Consider the following 20,855-nt stretch of genomic DNA (forward strand, 5'->3'; position numbering starts at 1 on the left):
TCATTATCAACAGAACAGAGCTGGAGGAGAGACCAGAGAACCAGGAAGAGCAGGTGCTAAACTAGGTTTCTATTCAGAGAACTCTAAATCTTGGGTCTGGCTTGTGATGCACCGATCTTATTTTTAATAGGCCAATAAATTTTGCAGTACAAAAGCCTAGCCATAAGCTGTGTTAAAGAAAATTAGTTTTTTCCTCTTGAAATGGGCACCTTAAGTCATCATGTGCCTTGACCATGGTGTGGTGTCATGTCTGAATTGTGGCGATGGCTTCCCAGAAACTAGGGAATCATGAGAGGAATGTGTCTGTAGTGAGGGTCTGGGAGATTTCAAATGGATAAAGGGTGTTACTGAATAATTACAGTACTGGTTGCCCCATACTGACTTGACCCGTTACATGAAGCGATAGAGGATATACTGTATTTTTTGCACCATAACACTCACTTTTTTCCTCCTAAAAAGTAAGGGGAAATGTCTGTGCGTGTTATGGAGGGAATGCCTATGGGTGGCACGCCTACGGATTTTCCTCCTCTAAAAACTACGTGCGTGTTATGGTCGGGTGCGTGTTATAGAGCGAAAAATACGGGTAAATGATAGTTAGCAGGGGAGTACTTTTCCGTTTGTCAGGTTACTACAGACCAGAGTTCTTCAACCTTGGGTCTTCAGGCATTGTGGGACTACAACTCCCACCATCCCTGGTGATTGGCTCAGTTGGCTGGGAATGATGGGAGTTGTAGTCCAACAACATATGGGGCCCAGTGTTGGAAGAAGGCTGCTTATCATAGGCCGTGTGCCCACTATAAAGTACATTCAAAGCACATTCTTTCCCCTCAAATAATTCTTGGCACTGTAGTTTGTTAAGGTTTGCTGGGAATTGCAACTGTGTGAGGGGTAAACTACAATGCCCAGAATTCTTTGTGTTAAGTTGTGGGTGAACATATCAGACAACACAGTGATTCTTCAAACAGCTCTTGTTTATTCACAGGCCAGAACAGGACTGAACTGAGGGGTTCAGCCAGCCTGCTTATATAGAGCTCCACTAGGACGTAACAGTAACCACTTTCTGTAACTATCCAATCACTGAACGTCACTTTCAATCCCTTATTTGCATATGCGGACCTGAGTGAAAACTATCTACAGTATCCCCCTGCTGGCCCAGGGTGAGAACTTCAGTACATAACACTTTGAAGGGGGGAAATGAGTTTCAAATGTGCTTTAAAGGCATAGTGAGCATACAGAGCAAATTGGTCAAAGCTCCCACTATTCTCTTTGTGGTGACCGTGCACTGCTGCTGAATATGTGTTTCTGAAGAATGGGATCGAGAAGGAAGCTTGATAACTTTGCTTTCAGAATGACGCCATGGGCTTTATAGCAGAAAGGTTTTAGGAGCAAAGAAAAATACGTGGTTCTACAACTTTTGAATCCCCACCCCTCATAATTATTTTGCATCATTGCAGGTTGTCCATTTGAGGGTTTCACTAACTGATTTGCCAGATCCAAGAACAATTCTGGGAGAAAGAAGGTAAGCCTATAGACTGCAATCAGCTGTGAGTTGGCCCATGTGTCCATCGTGGCAACAAAGGGCACACAAGAGGCATGTTTTTATCTTTGCATGTATTGCTATAAAGGTTGGAGGAAAAAAAAAGGCTGAGCTAATTCATATGTGGTTGGCCACTGGGAGAGCAGAATGCTGGAGCAGATAGGCCTTTGGCCTGATCCAGATTCTACCAATGTCTGTGAGCCATGATAGCTAAATAGAATCTCCACATTCAGAGGCAGTAAATTGCTGAATACCAGAGGTGGGGATCAACAACAGAGAAATGCAGCGGAACATTGACTTTTACTTGACTGAGGCAGTTTTAAAATGCTTGCACTCTTCTTACCTCATTTCTTTCATACCAGCCAATGTTTTCCATTTTTGAAAAGGCCTGGGACCGCTTAACGACAAAGTAAATAAGATAGCCACTTCCACATAAGCAACATATAATAAGTACATTGGCCAGAACCCTCAGGAATCTTCTCAGGTGGATGTTCTCATCTTTGTTGCTTTCTTGCTCATCCACAATTGACTCCTTAAGAAATGCAATAAGCCACAGGGAGAGATGATTTGCAGCCCGATCATATATATGTGCTTGCTTGGACACAAATCCCCACCCGTTAGTGTGTTTTGGATTGTGGAGCCGCTTGTGGAACAATTGCATTGGTGGTTTCTAAACAAAGCATTCCATATGCCCCAAAGATGCACTGAAGTGTTGGATTTAACCTTTAAAGTCTGGAATGGTTTGAGTCTTTGTTATCTGAAGGACTGTCCACATCCAAATCAACCAACCCACACTTTGAGATCAGTGATGGAGGCTCTCATTGGTTGCCTGCTGCAATGACTGGTAAAATTGGTGGGCACAATGGAGAAAGGGGCTGTTTCCTGGTGGCCCAATGGCTTTCGAGGCTCCTCAAGACAACCTCTTTATTGAGCATTCATCTTGATTTTTGCACAAATCTGATGTGGACGCTGGACAATAACTGGCCCTTAATGAGGATTTGTTCTGCTTTGTTTGTGAAGAGGTTATGTGAAGCTTGCGTTTTCATCCCGATTTGCTTGCACTGTGGTTATACGCTGTCCCATTAATACATTTTTTTAATCCCACACTTTTTAGTGCATTTTCCATCACTTTTTTTTAAAAAAGCTTCCTCACTCTGGTCTTTCAGGAAGGCTTTGACGATCTATTTGTTTTGGGTAACCAATGCATGCGTGAGCGATATTTTCAGCCTGTTATGGCATTCCTTTTAGCTAACATCATATTATATATTCTGGGCAGGTTGTGTGGGTTTTTTTAGTATTGCCGGTTTATTATGTAAGCCACCTTGAGAGAGTTTTACTCTGAAAAGCAGCCCTATAAATATTTTAAAATAAAGTTAAACTTTAGAAAGACTGAAGCTTGTTAAGGAGAAGCTAAAGTTTAGTAGTATTGGGCATTGTCCCTGAGAAAGCAGGAAATATCGGAATCAACTGCATTATTATATGGGTTGTGTTCAGTTCAAGAATCATAAACTGATTTTTTTTTAAAAACCCACAAAGAATTTAGGATGCTTCTAATGCGTCTTTTGGGTTTTCAGCCTCCACTGTACAATGCAACAATACTGTCAAGCTTTCCTTTGTGAAATGGGATAACTAGAAAGTGCAAAAGAAGAGACTGATGGATGATGCCAGTAGCTGGGATGTGGAAAGAAAAAACACCATTAAGCTTTTGATACAATCACAAAAGTGTGTCTAAACGTGACTCCCTAGCTATATAAAATGAGTATTCTTCCCTGATTGAAATTCTGCCAAAGGTGCAGTGCAGTAGCATCTCGAGAGACAAGGATCTTGCTGCAGAGAGGAAAGTTAAGGTGGTGATTACCTTGAAACTAGTTGTAATGGATGCAAACTTGTTGTCGGCTGTCTCTGGGTTGCCTATGAGGTAGTCCCAACTAGTGAACATTTTCCAGCTAAAGATGAAGCTCTCATCATCCCCATCGCCCGTGTCTTCATGGGCATTCCGGGCCATTCTGCAGATCAACAAAGTCATATACGGTTGCTTACAATCTGCTATTCAGCCACTAGATGCCTCTCTTCTGTGAGCAGAGAGGTCTGTGTTTTCCAGGGCAGCACAGCTCTTTGAGACTTCTATGTGGGCATTTCGGGCAGCAAATATATATAATTGTGAATACACATCAGGGCGCGCTGATTCAGGAGTCCTACATGCGTGCATTTATGATGCCACGAAACTGTCATTTAATTTTGCCTCTGAATGGGAAGATTCCATTTTAGGCTGCTACCAGTAAAACAACTTTGGTTAAACTTTTTAATCACAATTTCATGTTTCATATTCTTAAGAGGGTCTCTTCTCCAGTCTTCAGAGAGTGGCTGGAAGTGGGGAGGCAGAAAAAGGCCCTCCTTTCCTTCCACTCTGCAGTTTTAATCTGAAATCTTAGGCACAGTAGTGCGCCAGAGCTCAGAAACTGCTCACACTAATGAAATCCCTTGTCACAAAACGCGCCTAGAACAATGGGAGTTTCGAATGCTAGGTTTGTGGGATTAAGGGTTGGAATGAGAGTTGTAAGATAAAGAATCTATTCCTGGCTTTGTATATGGCTCATGAAGCTCACTTTAAATGTTTGATGTTCCTTTGTTTAGCTTTCTGATAGCCTTCAATGTACTTGCAAGCCAGGAAAAATGTTCCCATAGTGTGCTGAGGGCATCTTCACATGTTATGCAGAAGCATTAAAAAAAGAAAAAGGATGTGTAAGTGACCCAGACATGCTTTGTTCAGAATTCCAGTGTGATGGCCAAAGAGAAAATGTGTGCCCCTTCGCCACAGTGATAAGCATGAATGTGCATCTTGATTTTCCACTTTGTTGGGACTAAGTTCCCTCTTTGCACAAAGAATCCACAGGGGGTGGGCGTAAGTCACTCAAGGCTAAACTCCCACAGGACATTAAGCATATGGTTTCATTCCGCACACATCTTTTCAAAAGTTCAAAGAGGGTCAGTCCAAGATATTTTGCTGCCTGAGGCAATGACAAGAGGGCACCTCCCCATTTGAACCAGACTGGCCGATGAATTTTATGTCAATGCCAGTACTAGGCTAGCACACCTGAAGGCAGCACGCTTGCTTAGGGGGGTATAGGGCAGGGTGTGTGACACACCCAGGCCTGTCCTCCAACGCTTTCCTGTTGCTCCCCATCCCCAAGCACCTACTGTCTGAGGCTGCCATTTCATCCCACCTAATAGCAGCTGCTGGAGCCCCTCACCAGGACCACAATGGTCAGGGAGCGGGAACTTTAAAGATTTCCTGCTGGGGCTTCCACAAAAACTTTCCCTCCGGAGCTGCTATTTGCACATGGAGGGGACTATCTATGCACCATGTTTTGGAGCGCCATAGTGACGCTTTCTGTTTCCTTGACAAACTTGGAGTTTTCAAACATGTGCTTGCAGTTTAACTATAAAGGATGAGGAGGCAGTTGTGGAGGGTCGTGGGGGGACGGGGCAGGAGATGCCTAACCCTTTCCTATAATCCCTCCTAAAATGCATTTTCCCTCCTTGCTGGGCTTAATTCCAATCCTTTACCTGACCGAGGGGAAAACTGCAAGAAAAAACTGAACTGCTTTGCCAGAGATGTACCCACATGTCTGAATCGTTCGTTACAATCAAATGCTGCACTTCAATGCACCACAGGCAAAGCCATATTATGAAAATATGTGGTAGTGCTGTCTCAGAGTGCAAAGGCACTCCACACTCCCCAAATCTCTCTCAGAGCTCAAAATCCAATTGATGAGTTGGAAGGGAACTCAAAGAACGTGCTGGTCTCTTATGACTCTAATTCTAAACTTTAAGTCGTATTAATTCCAAGTGCCTAGCTAGACACAGGGGGATTCTAGAATCCTGATGTTGGCAGTTGCACACAGTTCAGCAGTCAAACTGTGAAGCTGTATTTGAAATGAAACGTCGGGGGGAAAGGTAGGAAGTCAGAACAGAATACAAAATAAAGCAGAGCATTTTGGCTCTAACACTGGACGAGCCCTAACCCTAGCTGCTACAATATGATAAATCTAGTTGTTAGGCAGCAAGGATAATCAGCTTCCTGGTGATACAGCAATTGCAGTCTGGACCCTGATGATAGGAGGGACCTAGAGGCAAGAGAGCTTAGCATTTGAAAGGCTCTCTCCCCTGCCTTTGAGAGAGTGACCTCTGACCAGTGGGGCACCAAAGCCAGTTGGCCAGGTCTTCTTTCAGGTAGGCATCTTAAGTACCCTTTTTGCAGCATTTGTGCGGGGCTGTCTTATCAAAATAGATGGGGGTGTGTGATCAGGGCCTTCCTTCACAACCTTCATGTAGGATTTATCAGCAGGTCCCAACCAACTGGAAAATCTGGAGGGGAGACTTCAGGCTTGTGAGTCTGGGGTCTACCTTGTGTTTTCCTCCCTACATCCACTTTTTAAAGCAGCTTGTTCTTAGGAGCTTTTCTTCACGCCGTGTACCTGGTGCGGTTAAAATAGAAGGTACATCAGCTTTATAAACTGCTAGGGGTTTCAGTGCACTTTCCTGCTTGCTAAAATGATGCCGTTAAAAAAATAATTACATCGAGTGACAATGGAACTGCTTTGTTAGCACTCCAAGAAAAGAACTGAATGGATGAGAGCAGCGACTTGCCCTGTTTCAAGAAGCTTCTCGGGGACAGAATTGGAGAGAATTATGGATAACAATAAGCAATTTGTGCCAGGACAGAAAGCACTGCTTGGAAAGAATGATTCTTTTGTGGGAATTGTAATTAGGGGGCTTTAATGTGGGCCTGTCCTTGCATGCATTTGAAGATGTTGCTTTTAACTAAGGTGCAACCGCATATTTTCATAACATGGGTTACCCAGTGGTGCAATGAAGCACGGCATTTGTGTGTAATGAACAATTCATGGGGTGGGGTGGGTGCCAAGCTGGGTCTTTGAACCGGGTGAAATAAAGCCTAGTTCTGCCCGTGCTCTGAGTAATTTATAAGGGACTGTCTGGGAAACACAGGGTGTGTTGGCCTTAAGAGTTCCTGGGTTTTACGAAGTTTAGAGGAGGGGGTCTGCCATGTAAAGAAGCAAACTGATTTGGTCTCAGAGTAGCAGGGGCAGACTTTGTTGCTATGTCACCTGTTAGCTCTCGGATATGGATTATGAAGATCCATTATAGGTTAAAACTTATATTTTTCCCTGTTGGGTTGGCACCCTTAACGCTACTGGATTCCTACCAATCCAAATGGAAAGCTACACTGCATGAAAAGCTAAGAGGCTTGGGGTTTTCCGCACAGGCCCTGATAGCTGTAGGTTATGAGAAAGCGAGAGCAATAATCCGCCAACGAATCTGGGATGTGGAACTGCAATGCCACGTGAGCGAGATGAATAAACACCCAGCAATAAAAGATAATGGGAGACGATTTACCCCAGCAAATTATTTGTCAAAATTACAAATACCTAAATACAGACGGTCATTTACCCTCACTAGATTCAACGTGCTGCCATCTGCCTTATTGCAGGGCAGATTTGAGGGTAAACCATATGCGGAACGAGTCTGCCCCTGTGGCTTGATGGAGATAGAAACTGTCTCTCATGCCTTGTTATGCTGCCATTTCTACGGGGATATACGCTCAGTATTTATTACCCCTGCCATGCAAAAATCTCCAAATGAATCTGAACTTCAATGTCTAAAATCCTTGGTAGAGGACAAGGATCCTGAGATCATGTTAAGTGTAGCCAAATTCTGTGCGATTGCCATAAAACTTAGGGAACAAGCTGTGCTATCATAATGATTAAGGTTTTAAATGATAATTTTAGGTTATATGTTAGTGACTAAGTTTTAACTTATATATTTTTAAACTGTTGCTATATCTGTACTGGGGCCGCGGGTGGCCCTGTGGATTAAACCATAGAACCTAGGACTTGTTGATCAGAAGGTCGGTGGTTCGAATCCCCGTGACGGGGTGAGCTCCCGTTGCTCAGTCCCTGCTCCTGCCAACCTAGCAGTTCAAAAGCACGTCAAAGTGCAAGTAGATAAATAGGTACCGCTCCGGCGGGAAGGTAAACGGTGTGCTGCTCTGGTTCGCCAGAAGCGGCTTAGTCATGCTGGCCACATGACCCGGAAGCTGTACGCCGGCTCCCTCGGCCAATAAAGCGAGATGAGCGCCGCAACACCATATCGTGTGTTATGACTTCCTTGATATTGTATGTGGGCTGGAACTGGTCTGTGACCAAAATAATAATATTCATTCAGCCTAGCGTGAGGCCAGTATTTGACACCCTCTGCATCCCTCGCCCTGCATTCCCAAAGTCAGGTAAGAGGTGCCAGGCTTTGGGAAGGAGGAGGAGGGCTCTAGGACCCTGTCAGAGCCCTCCTGCCTCCTTCCTGAATCTGGGCAAGCACTGAATGGGCTTTAAGAAGGTGCCCTCTCTGACTCCGTACCCAATGTGGGCGAACCGCTGGCACTGCCCTAAAACCGCCTCTAGGCGTACGATACGGCAGCTGGAAGTTCTACCTGTGTTCCCTAGTGAGTTGTGGGACCAAGGAGTGCAAAGAACAATGGCTCAGAGCCTTTATTTGTAAAAAAAAATAATTGCTTTGGTGCATCCCAGGTCCCCTCCACCAGGGCTGCAAGATTAGGGGGGCGGTGGCAGCAACTACCAGAGAAAACTCAACTGGGAGCTTGAGGAGTTTGAAAACTCAGCTAGGGCAAGGAAGGTGGGCGACAGGCTTTTCTGAGCATAACCTGTTCAGCACACAAGGCAAGAATGCACCATACGCTAACACTACCAGTTTGTCCGAAAAAGCCATGCTAAAGTAAGAGCTGGACTTACGATCTTATGACAACTATTATACTGTATCCGTATACACCGACAACGCCAACCATGAAATATGCCATTGGTAGCCTGTACTTTAGCCAGCCAATTGTCCTTTGGTTGTTGTAGTAGCCATAGAAAACAGCAGAATACTTAATGTAGCCCTAGAAGGGGAACAAAACAACCTAAATCAGTTTGAGCATATTAGATGTTCGTTTTTATGCATATCAGATCGAAACATAACTTCGTAATCAGTATTGGAAGCAAGCCTAGTGAGGGCGACAACCTGAATTCAGTTTACTCCTCATTGCGGAATGAGATGCCCATTTATGACTTCGCTGGTGGGCTGATTGACGCCTACCATTGTGGCGGGCGCTTTTGATTGGGCACAAGAGATCATATAAGCAGAAGCTTTAGTTGCATTTCCTTTTGGGCTGTGCTAAGCAATTTTTCAGCCCATTGCTTATTCAAACTTCCCACTGAGTTCAATGTGTCTTACACCCCAGGAATTGTGCTTAGGGTGGCAACAGTCCTAGTCTGATGAGCAACTCCTCGGCATTAGGAGATGAAATGTATTGCATTGCATCTCCCTCTTGCAGGGATCAATTTTTCACTCCTGCGTACAGCCCCAGTGAAGCAGCATCCAGGAAAGGCTGCTAAAATTAATTTTCATTATCCCTTTGCAGGTTATCTGTGTGCTGCTACCTCTGCTGTGTGTGCGAGAAAAGAAGCAAAAATAGAAGTCGAGCAGAGAGGTCACAGATTGCTATTTCATAGACGTTACTATGTCAGACAGAATTCTCGTACAATCTCCAGATCAGCTCCATTGTCCCCAAGACAGACAGATAGATTTCCTTTCCCAAGTTATGCCTTCATATCTCTATGAGTGTGACATGTCTGCCTTCTGAAACAATATTAGAAGAGACTCTAATCTCCCCTCTCCACCTTCAGTCAAAGGGTGATACACAGCGTAGACTCACTAAAATCACTGGGCTTAAGTTCACTGATTTCAATAGGTCTACTCTGAGTCCAAGAGCTTATCCACATTTACCTTTCATTCGTTCTTTCCAGGCATGGTCTGCACTTTAAAAATTCTGGGCCCTGGTGTCCTTTTTTTTTGTTGCCACAGAGCTTTCCCCACAAAAACCGCTCTTTAAAGCTCAATTGGAACAAACATCAATTCATGGAAAACCCAAATTCCCATGAACTGCCAGGATGACGGTGAGGAGGAGGAAGAGGATCCTGGCAAGGGATGTTGCCGGACTGGGACACACAGGGGCAAGCAGGGGACAGGGAAGGAAGTACTCATGGGGTGACAGAGGATGATGAGGGGATGGGGGTCAGTGCACAGGAACCAGAGCAGCAAGACCCATCATGGGCCAGAGGGCCCCATGTCACCATGAGTGTGATGGGCTCTGAAGAATAGGGAGCAGCAGAAGGGGTGCTCCAGGAGGCTGAGCAGACAAGGCCCCACAGACCATCTCCCTAGCTGGCCAGGTAGGGCTTGCTAGCTCTGGGAAGATGGGTGTGATTCCTCAGCTGGAGTAGGCTAACAACAGATGAGGGTCACAGGCCTCATCAAGCCCAGGTGCTGCAATCAGCAGGCCAAGAACAAACTGGAAGTAGAGCTGAGGTCTTGTGTCTGCTCAACTGCCCATGTTGATGAACCTTGGCTTGGATGCTCCAAGACTATGTTTTGGGTTTGACTCTGGACTGTGTCCTGGCTGCTGGACTTCAGACTTGGCTACTTGGATTGACCCTGGATTGCATTTCCTGACTTTGCTCATGTGACTTGACCCCCGGACTTGCTGCCAGGTAGGCCAGGGATTCAGGACACATATTGGCAATTGCTAAAGAGCAGTTTTTCACAGGGAAAGGTCAGGGGCAAACCCTCCCCCACCCAAATAAAAGACCCCCCAAGCACAGACCTGTACCTGGAAAAAGTGGGGCAAAAGTGTGGATAAGCCCTAACTTAATATATTTTATTTATGTATTGAATTTGTATACAACCCTATACCCAGAGGTCTGAGGGCGGTTCACAGAACAAAATCAAAATATAAAACCACAATATATAATGACTATATATATAAAACCACAATATATATATAGTCAAAATAAAAACAACAACCCAATACCCCCCCCAAAAGAACCACATTTTCAAAGGGCATAGGATATATCAGCCAAAGCCTCTTTTGTTTTTGCGTAAATTGTTTGGAATATACAACCATTTCAGTATGATATCTACCAGTGGCTGCATTCAGACCTAACACTGATCTACAAAGCATTGCTTGTTGAACCATGAGCTGCTTGCTGGTGTGTGCTTGAGCTTTCGCACTTTACGATGGAATGGCTGGCTTCGTGTTACATCTGAACCAGCACTTGTGGCTGGTTTCTCCCAATCAAGCAAACCATCACTGGGAAGCAAAAAATAAACATTGGCTTCAGTTTGTGCTTTGTTTGGAGAGGAAACAAACCATGATAACCTCACATAATACGAAAGTCAGCTGGTCTATGGTTTGTGTCCCCCCTCAACTAAGGGAGGAGCAGAGTAGGAGCTGTATGGACCATAGTTTGACCTAGCATGATGTCTGAATGTACTCTTGCTGTGTACAAAAGGCTCTTTTTGTTCTTCTCTGCCTCAGCAGAGTCGCTGCTGAGACTGAGGCCGTGGGAAGAAGGCAAATAAGGGGCACCATCCAGCCCTGTGGATACACGGTCAAAATCTATTGTGTACATTGTTGGGACAGCTAAAGGCAAAAAGCACAACGGAAAGTCAAACACAAACGAGTTCTGTTTCGGTGTTCATTAGAAAGTTTATTTTCAGCTTGGGGTCTCGCTTTGTGCTTACATTTTATTTTGCTGGTTTTCCCCACTGCAAGAATAAAATGAAGATTATAGCCTCCAGAACACTCAGTCAGAATGCTGTCTTGAGCTCAAATGAAGCCTATTCTTTTTCCTCCTCTGTCCTCTTTTATGTAACCCATTTGTTGAGAAAGTCTTACAGTCTCTCTCCAATACGCACTTTCAAAAGCAGGGTCTGCCGGGATCAGCGCTGCTGACTGTTCATCTACTTCCATCTCATCTCAGCATTTCCCAGATATTATGCTTATGGTGCAGTTTGTGCTGAGCTTCAGCGCCTTTGCAGACAGATTGGCTCTGTGGACCTTTGAGGCAGCAATATGGTGTATGGATCCCTACTAAGGGGAAGATTAATGTTATTCTACCCATACACAAAGGAGGATTCTTGGGACTGGTTCACACATACCTTTACATTGCTTGATTTGAGTTCAGCCCAGACACTGAGATGCAGCTCCATAGGTCTTCTGGTGGTTCCCTCACTGAGAAGAGTGAAGTTTCAGGGCACCAGGCAGAGGGGTCTTCTTGGCAGTGATGCCTAAACAGCTTGAGGCCATGAGACATGAAGGATTGCCTTTTCCCTTAAGTCCTTGCCCCAACCTTAAGATCTTCAATGATCCTCCAGACCCTCCCTAGTATCTAGAGAAATGCCCTTCTAGAGAGGTTTGGCTGATGCCCAACACTTTGGTCTTCTTGGACCTTGGTGAAGACATTTTTGTCCTTGGACTTTCAATTATAGTAGGCATATTTATTTTAGTGCTTTCAGATCTTTTGCACTACGTTATATAAAACCTTTCTGGTTTTATATGCTGGTTTTAGTTTGTTTTTGTATCATTTAAGTGTTGCATTGTATTTTGTATATTTAATGGCTTGCAATCACCCAGAAAATCAGTTCTATGGGTGGTATACAAATGAAGTATCAGTAAATAATTGAGACAAATCTGAAGACACCTACCTCAAAATCCCAAAGAACAGAGAAATCCATGGCAGTTTTTTGCTCAGCCCTGGGTACAATTTTTCTTGGTATGCTTCCATATGGTGCTCCCATTAATATCTGGAACAAGTTAATCATAATTTTTTTAAAAGATAATTTCTGAAGCGTTGAAAATGTCCTTTCATTTCCTGACCCATCAATAACAACACAGCAACTTGCCTTTCCTGTTGTTAAGGTGTGTTGTTTTTAAAATGTGAGACAAATGGGCTGATTTATATGAAAAGAAATATCTGTCCCTCTATCCAGAAAATATTCTGCACTCCAGCTTTAATAGATGAGGAAGGTGGGTTTGGGGCTAGCTATAAGAGGAAAGAGGTGGGAGATTGAGAAGGTCTAAAGGTGGAGCTGGCAAGCAATGTGAGCTTGGGGTGGCAGCCCCTAGTTATATTTTTTAAGAAAGTCTCTAGCCCTCCTAGAAAGGAAGTTTTGAGGCAAAATGTAGAGATTCATTCTAAGCCAGTGTTATCCTCAATGTTATCACCAATTACTGTTGGTGTGAATAGTCTCTTTACTGAATTGTCAGGGACTGTGCTTCTTTTGCATTTTGTTGTCATTAGACCCTACTTTTTACAGTTTTTCTCTAGACCCACCTATGCCAAAGTAATTGTGTTAGTCCAGTGGTCCTCAAACTTTTCCCCCTCTGGGTCACACTTTCAGAATAAACATTTGCTTGCGCTACACCAACTTTGCTATTGGTAAGAAATACATTGGAAAACAAAGAGGAAACAACTAGCAGTGCTTGATTTATAACACAGAGCGCAACTACTTTATAATATGATCGTGGGACCTCCATAAAATATAAAACAATGTAAATGCACAAGAACACAATCCGTTCCCAAAATATAATTATAATGAGCCTCTGGCATATGTATCTTACGTACGTATATATAACTCAACGAGAGGTGTGAGCTTGCTTTCGTTGGCTAATCTCATTTATATCAAGTCTAATTTGAGACAAACTCTCATCTCCTCATCAACACAAAGAAGCCTTTCTCTTTTCTAATCTTTCATCTTTGTCAGAGTTGAAAATCCCCGTTCACAACAATTTGTCATGGAGAACTGTCAAAGAATACACAAAGCTCTGGGAGTGAGGCATGGATACTGTTGCTGGTTGTATATCCATTCTCCACAGAAATGTTCAAATGTTTCTTTGATAGTCCTTGAATATTCCTGCCACATTTGCCAACCACTCTTGCCACACCAGTGTGGCATGCCACATCCTCCTTTGAGAACCACTGCTTTGGTGTCACAAGACTGTTGTTTTTGCTGCAACTGACTAACACAGCTGCCTCTCTGAATTAAATTATGCTTCTTACCCTTCCCCCGTTTTAAGCAGGCTTAGTTGTGAAATATTCACAGTGCCAAAATTATATCTGGGCACTGCAATCTATATAAATATGGAATTTTACTTGAATACATTAAGGGAACTGGTAACCATTATTTTATGAACAGATTTCTTCTGATTTTTTAGCAACAAAACATTGTACAACTCCGTTTAAAACCAAATCGACACCAGAATGGCATTGTTGATGTTGTATATGGATGCCATGTTCAAATTAACAAAATCTGTTAGAATAAGGGTGGTAAAAATCTGAAGGCTAATTTTTACATGGAGTTCTTTGCAGTATATTAGACTAGGAACCAGAGAATGAGAATGATGTCTCCTATTAGTTAAGAAATATTGTGATTTTACAGTGGTCTCCCATTTCATATAGTTAACACTGATCTGTTGCCTTGCATGGCTTGTATCTGTACTGTCCTTCCTGCTTGGAAATAAAATAAAATATTGAAACTAAGATAATTCAGAATAAAACCCCAGTCACCCATACACTTAAACATTCTCCTTTCACAATTAATGTGTGAAGATCATATTTTACATAGCAGTAATCTGAATTCTGCTCATTTTCAGCTGATGGCAGAATTCTTGGGGGATGTCATGGGTTATATTTCCCCTGAATGCCGTAAAAGGATTATGTTTATCTCTCTATGCAGCACACATTCCTCTACAAATAGCTGGATCAAGTTGGGGGCATTGTTCATGCCTGGAGAGAGGCTTTGTAGTACAACATCCCAAAGATTGTGAAGTAATATTTGTTTGTGCTGTGCTGTGTGTGTGTGTGTGTGTGTGTGCGTGTGTGTGCGCGTGCATGCAAGAATTCAGGATGATGGGGCTGATAGATGATAGCAGCAAGATGCTAGGGTGAATTTGATAGCTCCATGCAGAGAAATGTGCCGTTGCTGCCTGCACATATTAAAATTAGGAAGCAATGTAAGGTGGGGTCCAGGGTCCAGACTAAGGTTTGTAGGTAAAGGCAAGGGACCCCTGGATGGCTAAGTCCAGTCAAAGGCAACTGTGGAGTTGCGGCACTCATCTCGCTTTCAGGATGAGGGATCCGGCGTTTCTCCATAGACGCTTTCTGGGTCATGTGGCCAGCATGACTAAACCACTTCTGGCGCAATGGAAAACCGTGACGGAAACCAGAGCGCACAGAAATGCCGTTTACCTTCCCGCCGCAGCGGTACCTATTTATCTACTTGCACTGGCATGCTTTCGTACTGCTAGGTTGGACAGAACAACGGGAGCTCACCTCGTCATGGGTATTCGAACCACCAACCTTCTGATTGGCAAGCCCAAGAGGCTCAGTGGTTTAGACCACAGCACCACCCTTGTTTGTATCCAGTGCTGTGAGAGCAGAGTTCTGCTTTCCTATCCTCTTCCTGGGCACTCCAAAAACCTGCTTTTGAGGGTCCCCATACTGGCTCTGATCCATGAAGGGGGGGGGGATCACTGCCTTGCCGTGGCGAAGGGGCTTGAAGAACTCAGAGAAGCTATGAACTATGCCGAGCAGGGCACCCAAGATGAACAGGTCATAGTGGAGAGTTTTGACCAAACGTGATCCACCTGGAGTAGGAACTGGCAAGCCACTCCAGTATCCCTGCCAAGAAAACTCCATGGACAAAGACAACAGGCATATAAAAGTTATGACGCTGGAAGATGAGCCCCTCAGGTCGGAAGGTGTCCAACATGCTACTGGGGAAGAGCGGAGGACAAGTACAAGTAGATCCAGAGCTGATGAAGCGGCTGGGCCAAAGCCGAAAGGACGCTCAGTTGCGGATATGCATGGAAGCGAAAGGAAAGTCCAATGCTGTAAAGAAAAATATTGCATAGGAACCTGGAATGTAAGAACCATGAACCTGGGTAAGTTGGATGTGGTCAAAAATGAGATGGCAAGAATAAATATTGACATCCTGGGCATCAGTGAGCTAAAATGGACGGGAATGGGCGAATTCAGTTCAGATGACTATCATATCTACTACTGTGGGCAAGAAACCCGTAAAAGAAATGGAGTGGCCCTCATAGTCAACAAAAGAGTGGCGAAAGCTGTACTGGGATGCAGTCTCAAAAATGATAGAATGATCTCGATACGAATCCAAGGCAGACCTTTTAACATCACAGTAATCCAAGTCTATGCACCAACTACTGGTGCTGAAGAAACTGAAATTGACCAATTCTATGAAGACTTACAAGACCTTATAGAAGCGACACCAAAGAAGGATGTTCTGCTCATTATAGGGGATTGGAATGCTAAAGTAGGGAATCAAGAGATAAAAGGAACAACTGGCAAGTTTGGCCTTGGAGATCAAAACGAAGCAGGGCAAAGGCTAATAGAGTTCTGCCAAGAGAACAAGCTGGTCATCACAAACACGCTTTTCCAACAACACAAGAGACGACTCTACACATGGACATCCCCAGATGGGCAACATCGAAATCAGATTGATTATATTCTCTGCAGCCAAAGATGGAGAAGCTCTATACAGTCAGCAAAAACAAGACCTGGAGCTGACTGTGGCTCAGATCATCAGCTTCTTATAGCAAAATTCAAGCTTAAACTGAAGAAAGTAGGAAAAACCACTGGACAGGTAAGATACAATCTAAACCAAATCCCTTATGAATACACAGTGGAAGTGAGGAACAGGTTTAAGGATTTAGATTTGCTGGACAGAGTGCCTGAAGAACTATGGGTGGAGGCTCGCAACATTATACAGGAGGCAGCAACTAAAACCATCCCAATGAAAAAGAAATGCAAGAAAGCAAAGTGGCTGTCCAACGAGGCCTTACAAATAGCGGAGGAGAGAAGGCAAGCAAAATGCGAGGGAGATAATGAAAGATACAAGAAATTGAATGCAGATTTCCAAAGAATAGCAAGGAGAGACAAGAAGGCCTTCTTAAACGAGCAATGCAAAGAAATAGAGGAAAGCAACAGAATGGGAAGAACCAGAGATCTGTTCAAGAAAATCGGAAATATGAAAGGAACATTTCGTACAAAGATTACCATAATAAAGGACAAAAGGGGTAAAGACCTAACTGAAGCAGAAGACATCAAGAAGAGGTGGCAAGAATACACAGAGGAATTATACCAGAGAGATATGGATGTCTCATACACCCCAGGTAGTGTGGCTGCTGACCTTGAGCCAGACATCCTGGAGAGTGAAGTCAAATGGGCCTTAGAAAGCACTGCAAATAACAAGGCCAGTGGAAGTGATGGTATTCCAGCTGAACTGTTTAAAATTTTAAAAGATGATGCTGTTAAGGTGCTACACTCAATATGCCAGCAAGTTTGGAAAACTCAGCAGTGGCCAAAGGATTGGAGAAGATCAGTCTACATCCCAATCCCAAAGAAAGGCAGTGCCAAAGAATGCTCCAACTACCGCACAATTGCACTCATTTCACACGCTAGCAAGGTTATGCTTAAAATTCTACAAGGAAGGCTCAAGCAGTATGTGGACCGAGAACTCCCAGAAGTGCAAGCTGGATTTAGAAGAGGCAGAGGAACCAGAGACCAAATTGCAAACATGCGCTGGATAATGGAGAAAGCTAGAGAGTTCCAGAAAGACATCTACATCTGCTTCATTGACTATGCAAAAGCCTTTGACTGTGTTGACCACAGCAAACTATGGCAAGTTCTTAAAGAAATGGGAGTGCCTGATCACCTCATCTGTCTCCTGAGAAATCTCTATGTGGGACAAGAAGCTACAGTTAGAACTGGATATGGAACAACTGACTGGTTCCAAATTGGGAAAGGAGTACGGCAAGGCTGTATATTGTCTCCCTGCTTATTTAACTTATATGCAGAATTCATCATGCGAAAGGCTGGGCTGGATGAATCCCAAGCCGGAATTAAGATTGCCGGAAGAAATATCAACAACCTCAGATATGCAGATGACACAACCTTGATGGCAGAAAGTGAAGAGGATTTAAAGAACCTTTTAATGAGGGTGAAAGAGGAGAGCGCAAAATATGGTCTGAAGCTCAACATCAAAAAAACGAAGATCATGGCCACTGGGCCCATCACCTCCTGGCAAATAGAAGGGGAAGAAATGGAGGCAGTGAGAGATTTTACTTTCTTGGGCTCCATGATCAGTGCAGATGGTGACAGCAGTCACGAAATTAAAAGACGTCTGCTCCTTGGGAGAAAGGCGATGGCAAACCTAGACAACATTTTAAAAAGCAGAGACATCACCTTGCCAACAAAGGTCCGTATAGTAAAAGCCATGGTTTTCCCAGTAGTGATGTATGGAAGTGAGAGCTGGACCATAAAGAAGGCTGATCGCCGAAGAATTGATGCTTTTGAATTATGGTGCTGGAGGAGACTCTTGAGAGTCCCATGGACTGCAAGAAGATCAAACCTCTCCATTCTGAAGGAAATCAGCCCTGAGCGCTCACTGGAAGGACAGATCGTGAAGCTGAGGCTCCAATACTTTGGCCACCTCATGAGAAGAGAAGAATCCCTGGAAAAGACCCTGATGTTGGGAAAGATGGAGGGCACAAGGAGAAGGGGACGACAGAGAATGAGATGGTTGGATGGTGTTCTTGAAGCTACCAGCATGAGTTTGATCAAACTGCGGGAGGCAGTGGAGGACAGAAGTGCCTGGCGTGCTCTGGTCCATGGGGTCACGAAGAGTCGGACACGACTAAACGACTAAACAACAACAACATGCTGGCTCTAGGCCACTGGCCAGTCTTTTTCAATATTGTCTACACGGTGTGGAAGCAGCTGTCCCAGCTTTCAGACTGGGGTCTCTCAACATACATGGAGAATGAACCTAGAACCCTCTGAATGCAAAGCAGATGCTTTCTGCCCCTGAGTGACAGCCTTTCCCTAGAGGTCTGCCCCGGCGTTCTATATGCCATGTATTAAATATCCCGTTTAGATGGTATGGCTTATTGCAACATGAGCTGATGCAACTCAATGTCTTCTGGGTCCAAACCCATTTTTTTTTACTGAGGATTATTATTTCCATACTTACCTCTGGAATTATAACTAATCCAAATATCAAGCCAAACAGCACCAAGTTCACTCCATACATCCAACGTAGAAATATGAAATAGGAGGCCACTGAAGAACCAAAATGACCTTTAATAATGAGAAGGTGTCATTAGAAAAGTGCTGAGTTCAGGCAGAATTTTCTGTGGTACAGGTACATCATTTAGCCCGGACACTGAGATCCAGCACCGAGGGCCTTCTGGCGGTTCCCTCATTGCAAGAAGTGAGGTTACAGGGAACCAGACAGAGGGCCTTCTCGGTGGTGGCGCCCGCCCTTCAGATGTGAAGGAAATAAGCAGCTATCTTCTCTTTGAAAGACATCTGAAGGCAGCCCTGTTTAGGGAAGTTTTTAATATTTAATGCTGTATTGTTTTTAACACTTGATTGGAAGCCGCCCAGAGTGGCTGGGGAAACTCAGCCAGATGGGCGGGGAATAAATAATAAATTATTATTATTATTATTATTATTATTATTGTTGTTGTTGTTGTTATTATTATTATTATTATTATTATTATTATTATTATTATTATTATCACACACAGGGCTGGCCCAGGATGCTTTGCCACTGGAGGCAAAACCTCGCCTCTGCTCCCCACCATAACTGTGTCCCTCTGCCATGTCCTGCTCCTGGCTGCCTTTTCTTCAGCCTGCCAACAGCTTACCAGTTTATCTCACAAACCATGCCTGGCTCTGACACACTGAGCAGGTGGCCATCCTTTTATCGCTGGTGAACTATCGACACTCCCGTGTCAACCTTCATTCTGTTAAATGTCTTTGGTGCCAGGTAGCTCTCTTCTCTGTAAGTAAAGCCCTATAACAACGGAGGCACCTGCCACTTAACGTTCTCCTTGCCTGATGTTTCTCTGCCTAGAGCTGTGCTTATAAGAGAGAACGAAACTGTGCCCACATGGTTCTACCTGCTTCAGAGGGAAAGGTTGTGCCCACACACTTTCTGCTGCCTGTATCAATGAGAGAAACTGGCTGATGCCTCAAGGGAAACTGACTGGCCATTGTGACTGCATTCAGATGCAGTCCAGATCAGGAGTGCCAACGTGGCCAGGTGACCGAGGGTGCCAGGGGCCATGGGTGTCATGCCCTGGCACCATAATTTGTGGGTGTCCAGCCCCTTCATGGGGAATTTTGTGGGTGCTCAGGCAGGGAGTTGGCACCTATGGTTCAGATGGAGAAGAGACAATGGTGACAATAATGCAAGAAATGAATCATAGAACTGTAGAGTTGGAAGGGACCCCGAGGTGCCTCGGCCCTCCAGATGTTTTTGGCCTACAACTCCCATGATCCCTAGCTAGCAGGACCAGTGGTCAGGGATGATGGGAACTGTAGTCTCAAAACATATGGAGGGCCGAGGTTGAGGAAGCCTGATCTAGTTCAACCCCCCGAAATGCAGGAATTTGCAACTGACCCATACAGGAATCAAACCTGCAATCTTGGTGTTATCAGCACCACAAAACTTCTCAAAGCACAAGTTTGGCATCTCCTCAGGCAAGCACACGCCATACTCATGTTTTTGAGGACATGGGACAACTGCCCGTGTTGGCTTCAGTGAATAAATGGAAACCATTGATGTAGGAATAAGCAGCCAGCATGTGAAAAACTGGAGAAATATCAGGGAGTCAACCTGAAGAGGGTTGTAGTTATTCCCATAGAACTAAAATTGAAGTGGTTTTTTTTTTTAAAAAAACCACACCTTAGGACTAATATTAAAATGTTGTTTCCTGCACATCTTCAATTACCCCTGTTTGTACTGGACAAGCAAAGAAATCAGCATATGCTGAAATCGTTGGTGTATAGTGATTGGACGTAGACAACAAGTTTTTAAGTGGTCAATAAGTAGCATTCTCCTTCCACACTGAGAAAGAAATGATTAAGTCGGTTATTTTGAAGTTCTCCAAAATAAAGCATGCAATGTAGCTTTGATGCTTGCTTTTTTAATAAAATCTTTTTTATCTGTACACTGCTTTGGAAACAGAAGTTGAAAAGCAGTGCTTAAACTTAGTAAACAAAAGAAGTGTTTTGTGAAACAGCAAGCATGGGATGTTTCAAATGAGGGAAAGGTTTGGGTTGTGATGTTAAGGTTGGTCTATGAAGATTCTTTTTAGGGATTTCCAAGCAGTATCGACAAGCATTCTATTAAATAAGTAGAAATGTTAACTTACTTTCCACTTCTTTTATCTTCATTTCCCATGGTATACATTGTGTCTTAAAATTGTCAAAATCTCTCTTGAACTTGACCCATTTCTGGAAATAAACACAGTAGAAGGTAACGTTGCTCCGGTGCTGCAGGCAGAATTGTAGAATTGTTAAAATTATTTATT

The 20,855-nt window shown here is 43.9% G+C and overlaps 1 protein-coding gene across 1 annotated transcript in view; it reads right to left on the reverse strand.

Moving 5' to 3' along the window:
- Positions 1-20,855, reverse strand: part of LOC309515845 (transmembrane channel-like protein 2) — a gene marked incomplete at its 5' end in the record, with an annotated part of 162,722 nt that overhangs the window by 36,225 nt on the left and 105,642 nt on the right. The window contains 6 exons of the mRNA XM_082194059.1: positions 1,881-2,069; positions 3,396-3,543; positions 8,365-8,510; positions 12,158-12,256; positions 18,506-18,612; positions 20,697-20,778. Coding sequence (XP_082050185.1) covers positions 1,881-2,069; positions 3,396-3,543; positions 8,365-8,510; positions 12,158-12,256; positions 18,506-18,612; positions 20,697-20,778 — 771 coding nt within the window. The remainder of the gene's footprint in view (positions 1-1,880; positions 2,070-3,395; positions 3,544-8,364; positions 8,511-12,157; positions 12,257-18,505; positions 18,613-20,696; positions 20,779-20,855) is intronic.

Source organism: Podarcis vaucheri (genome assembly GCF_965113315.1).
Source record: "Podarcis vaucheri genome assembly, chromosome: 12".
NCBI classification, from domain to species: Eukaryota; Metazoa; Chordata; class Lepidosauria; order Squamata; family Lacertidae; genus Podarcis; species Podarcis vaucheri.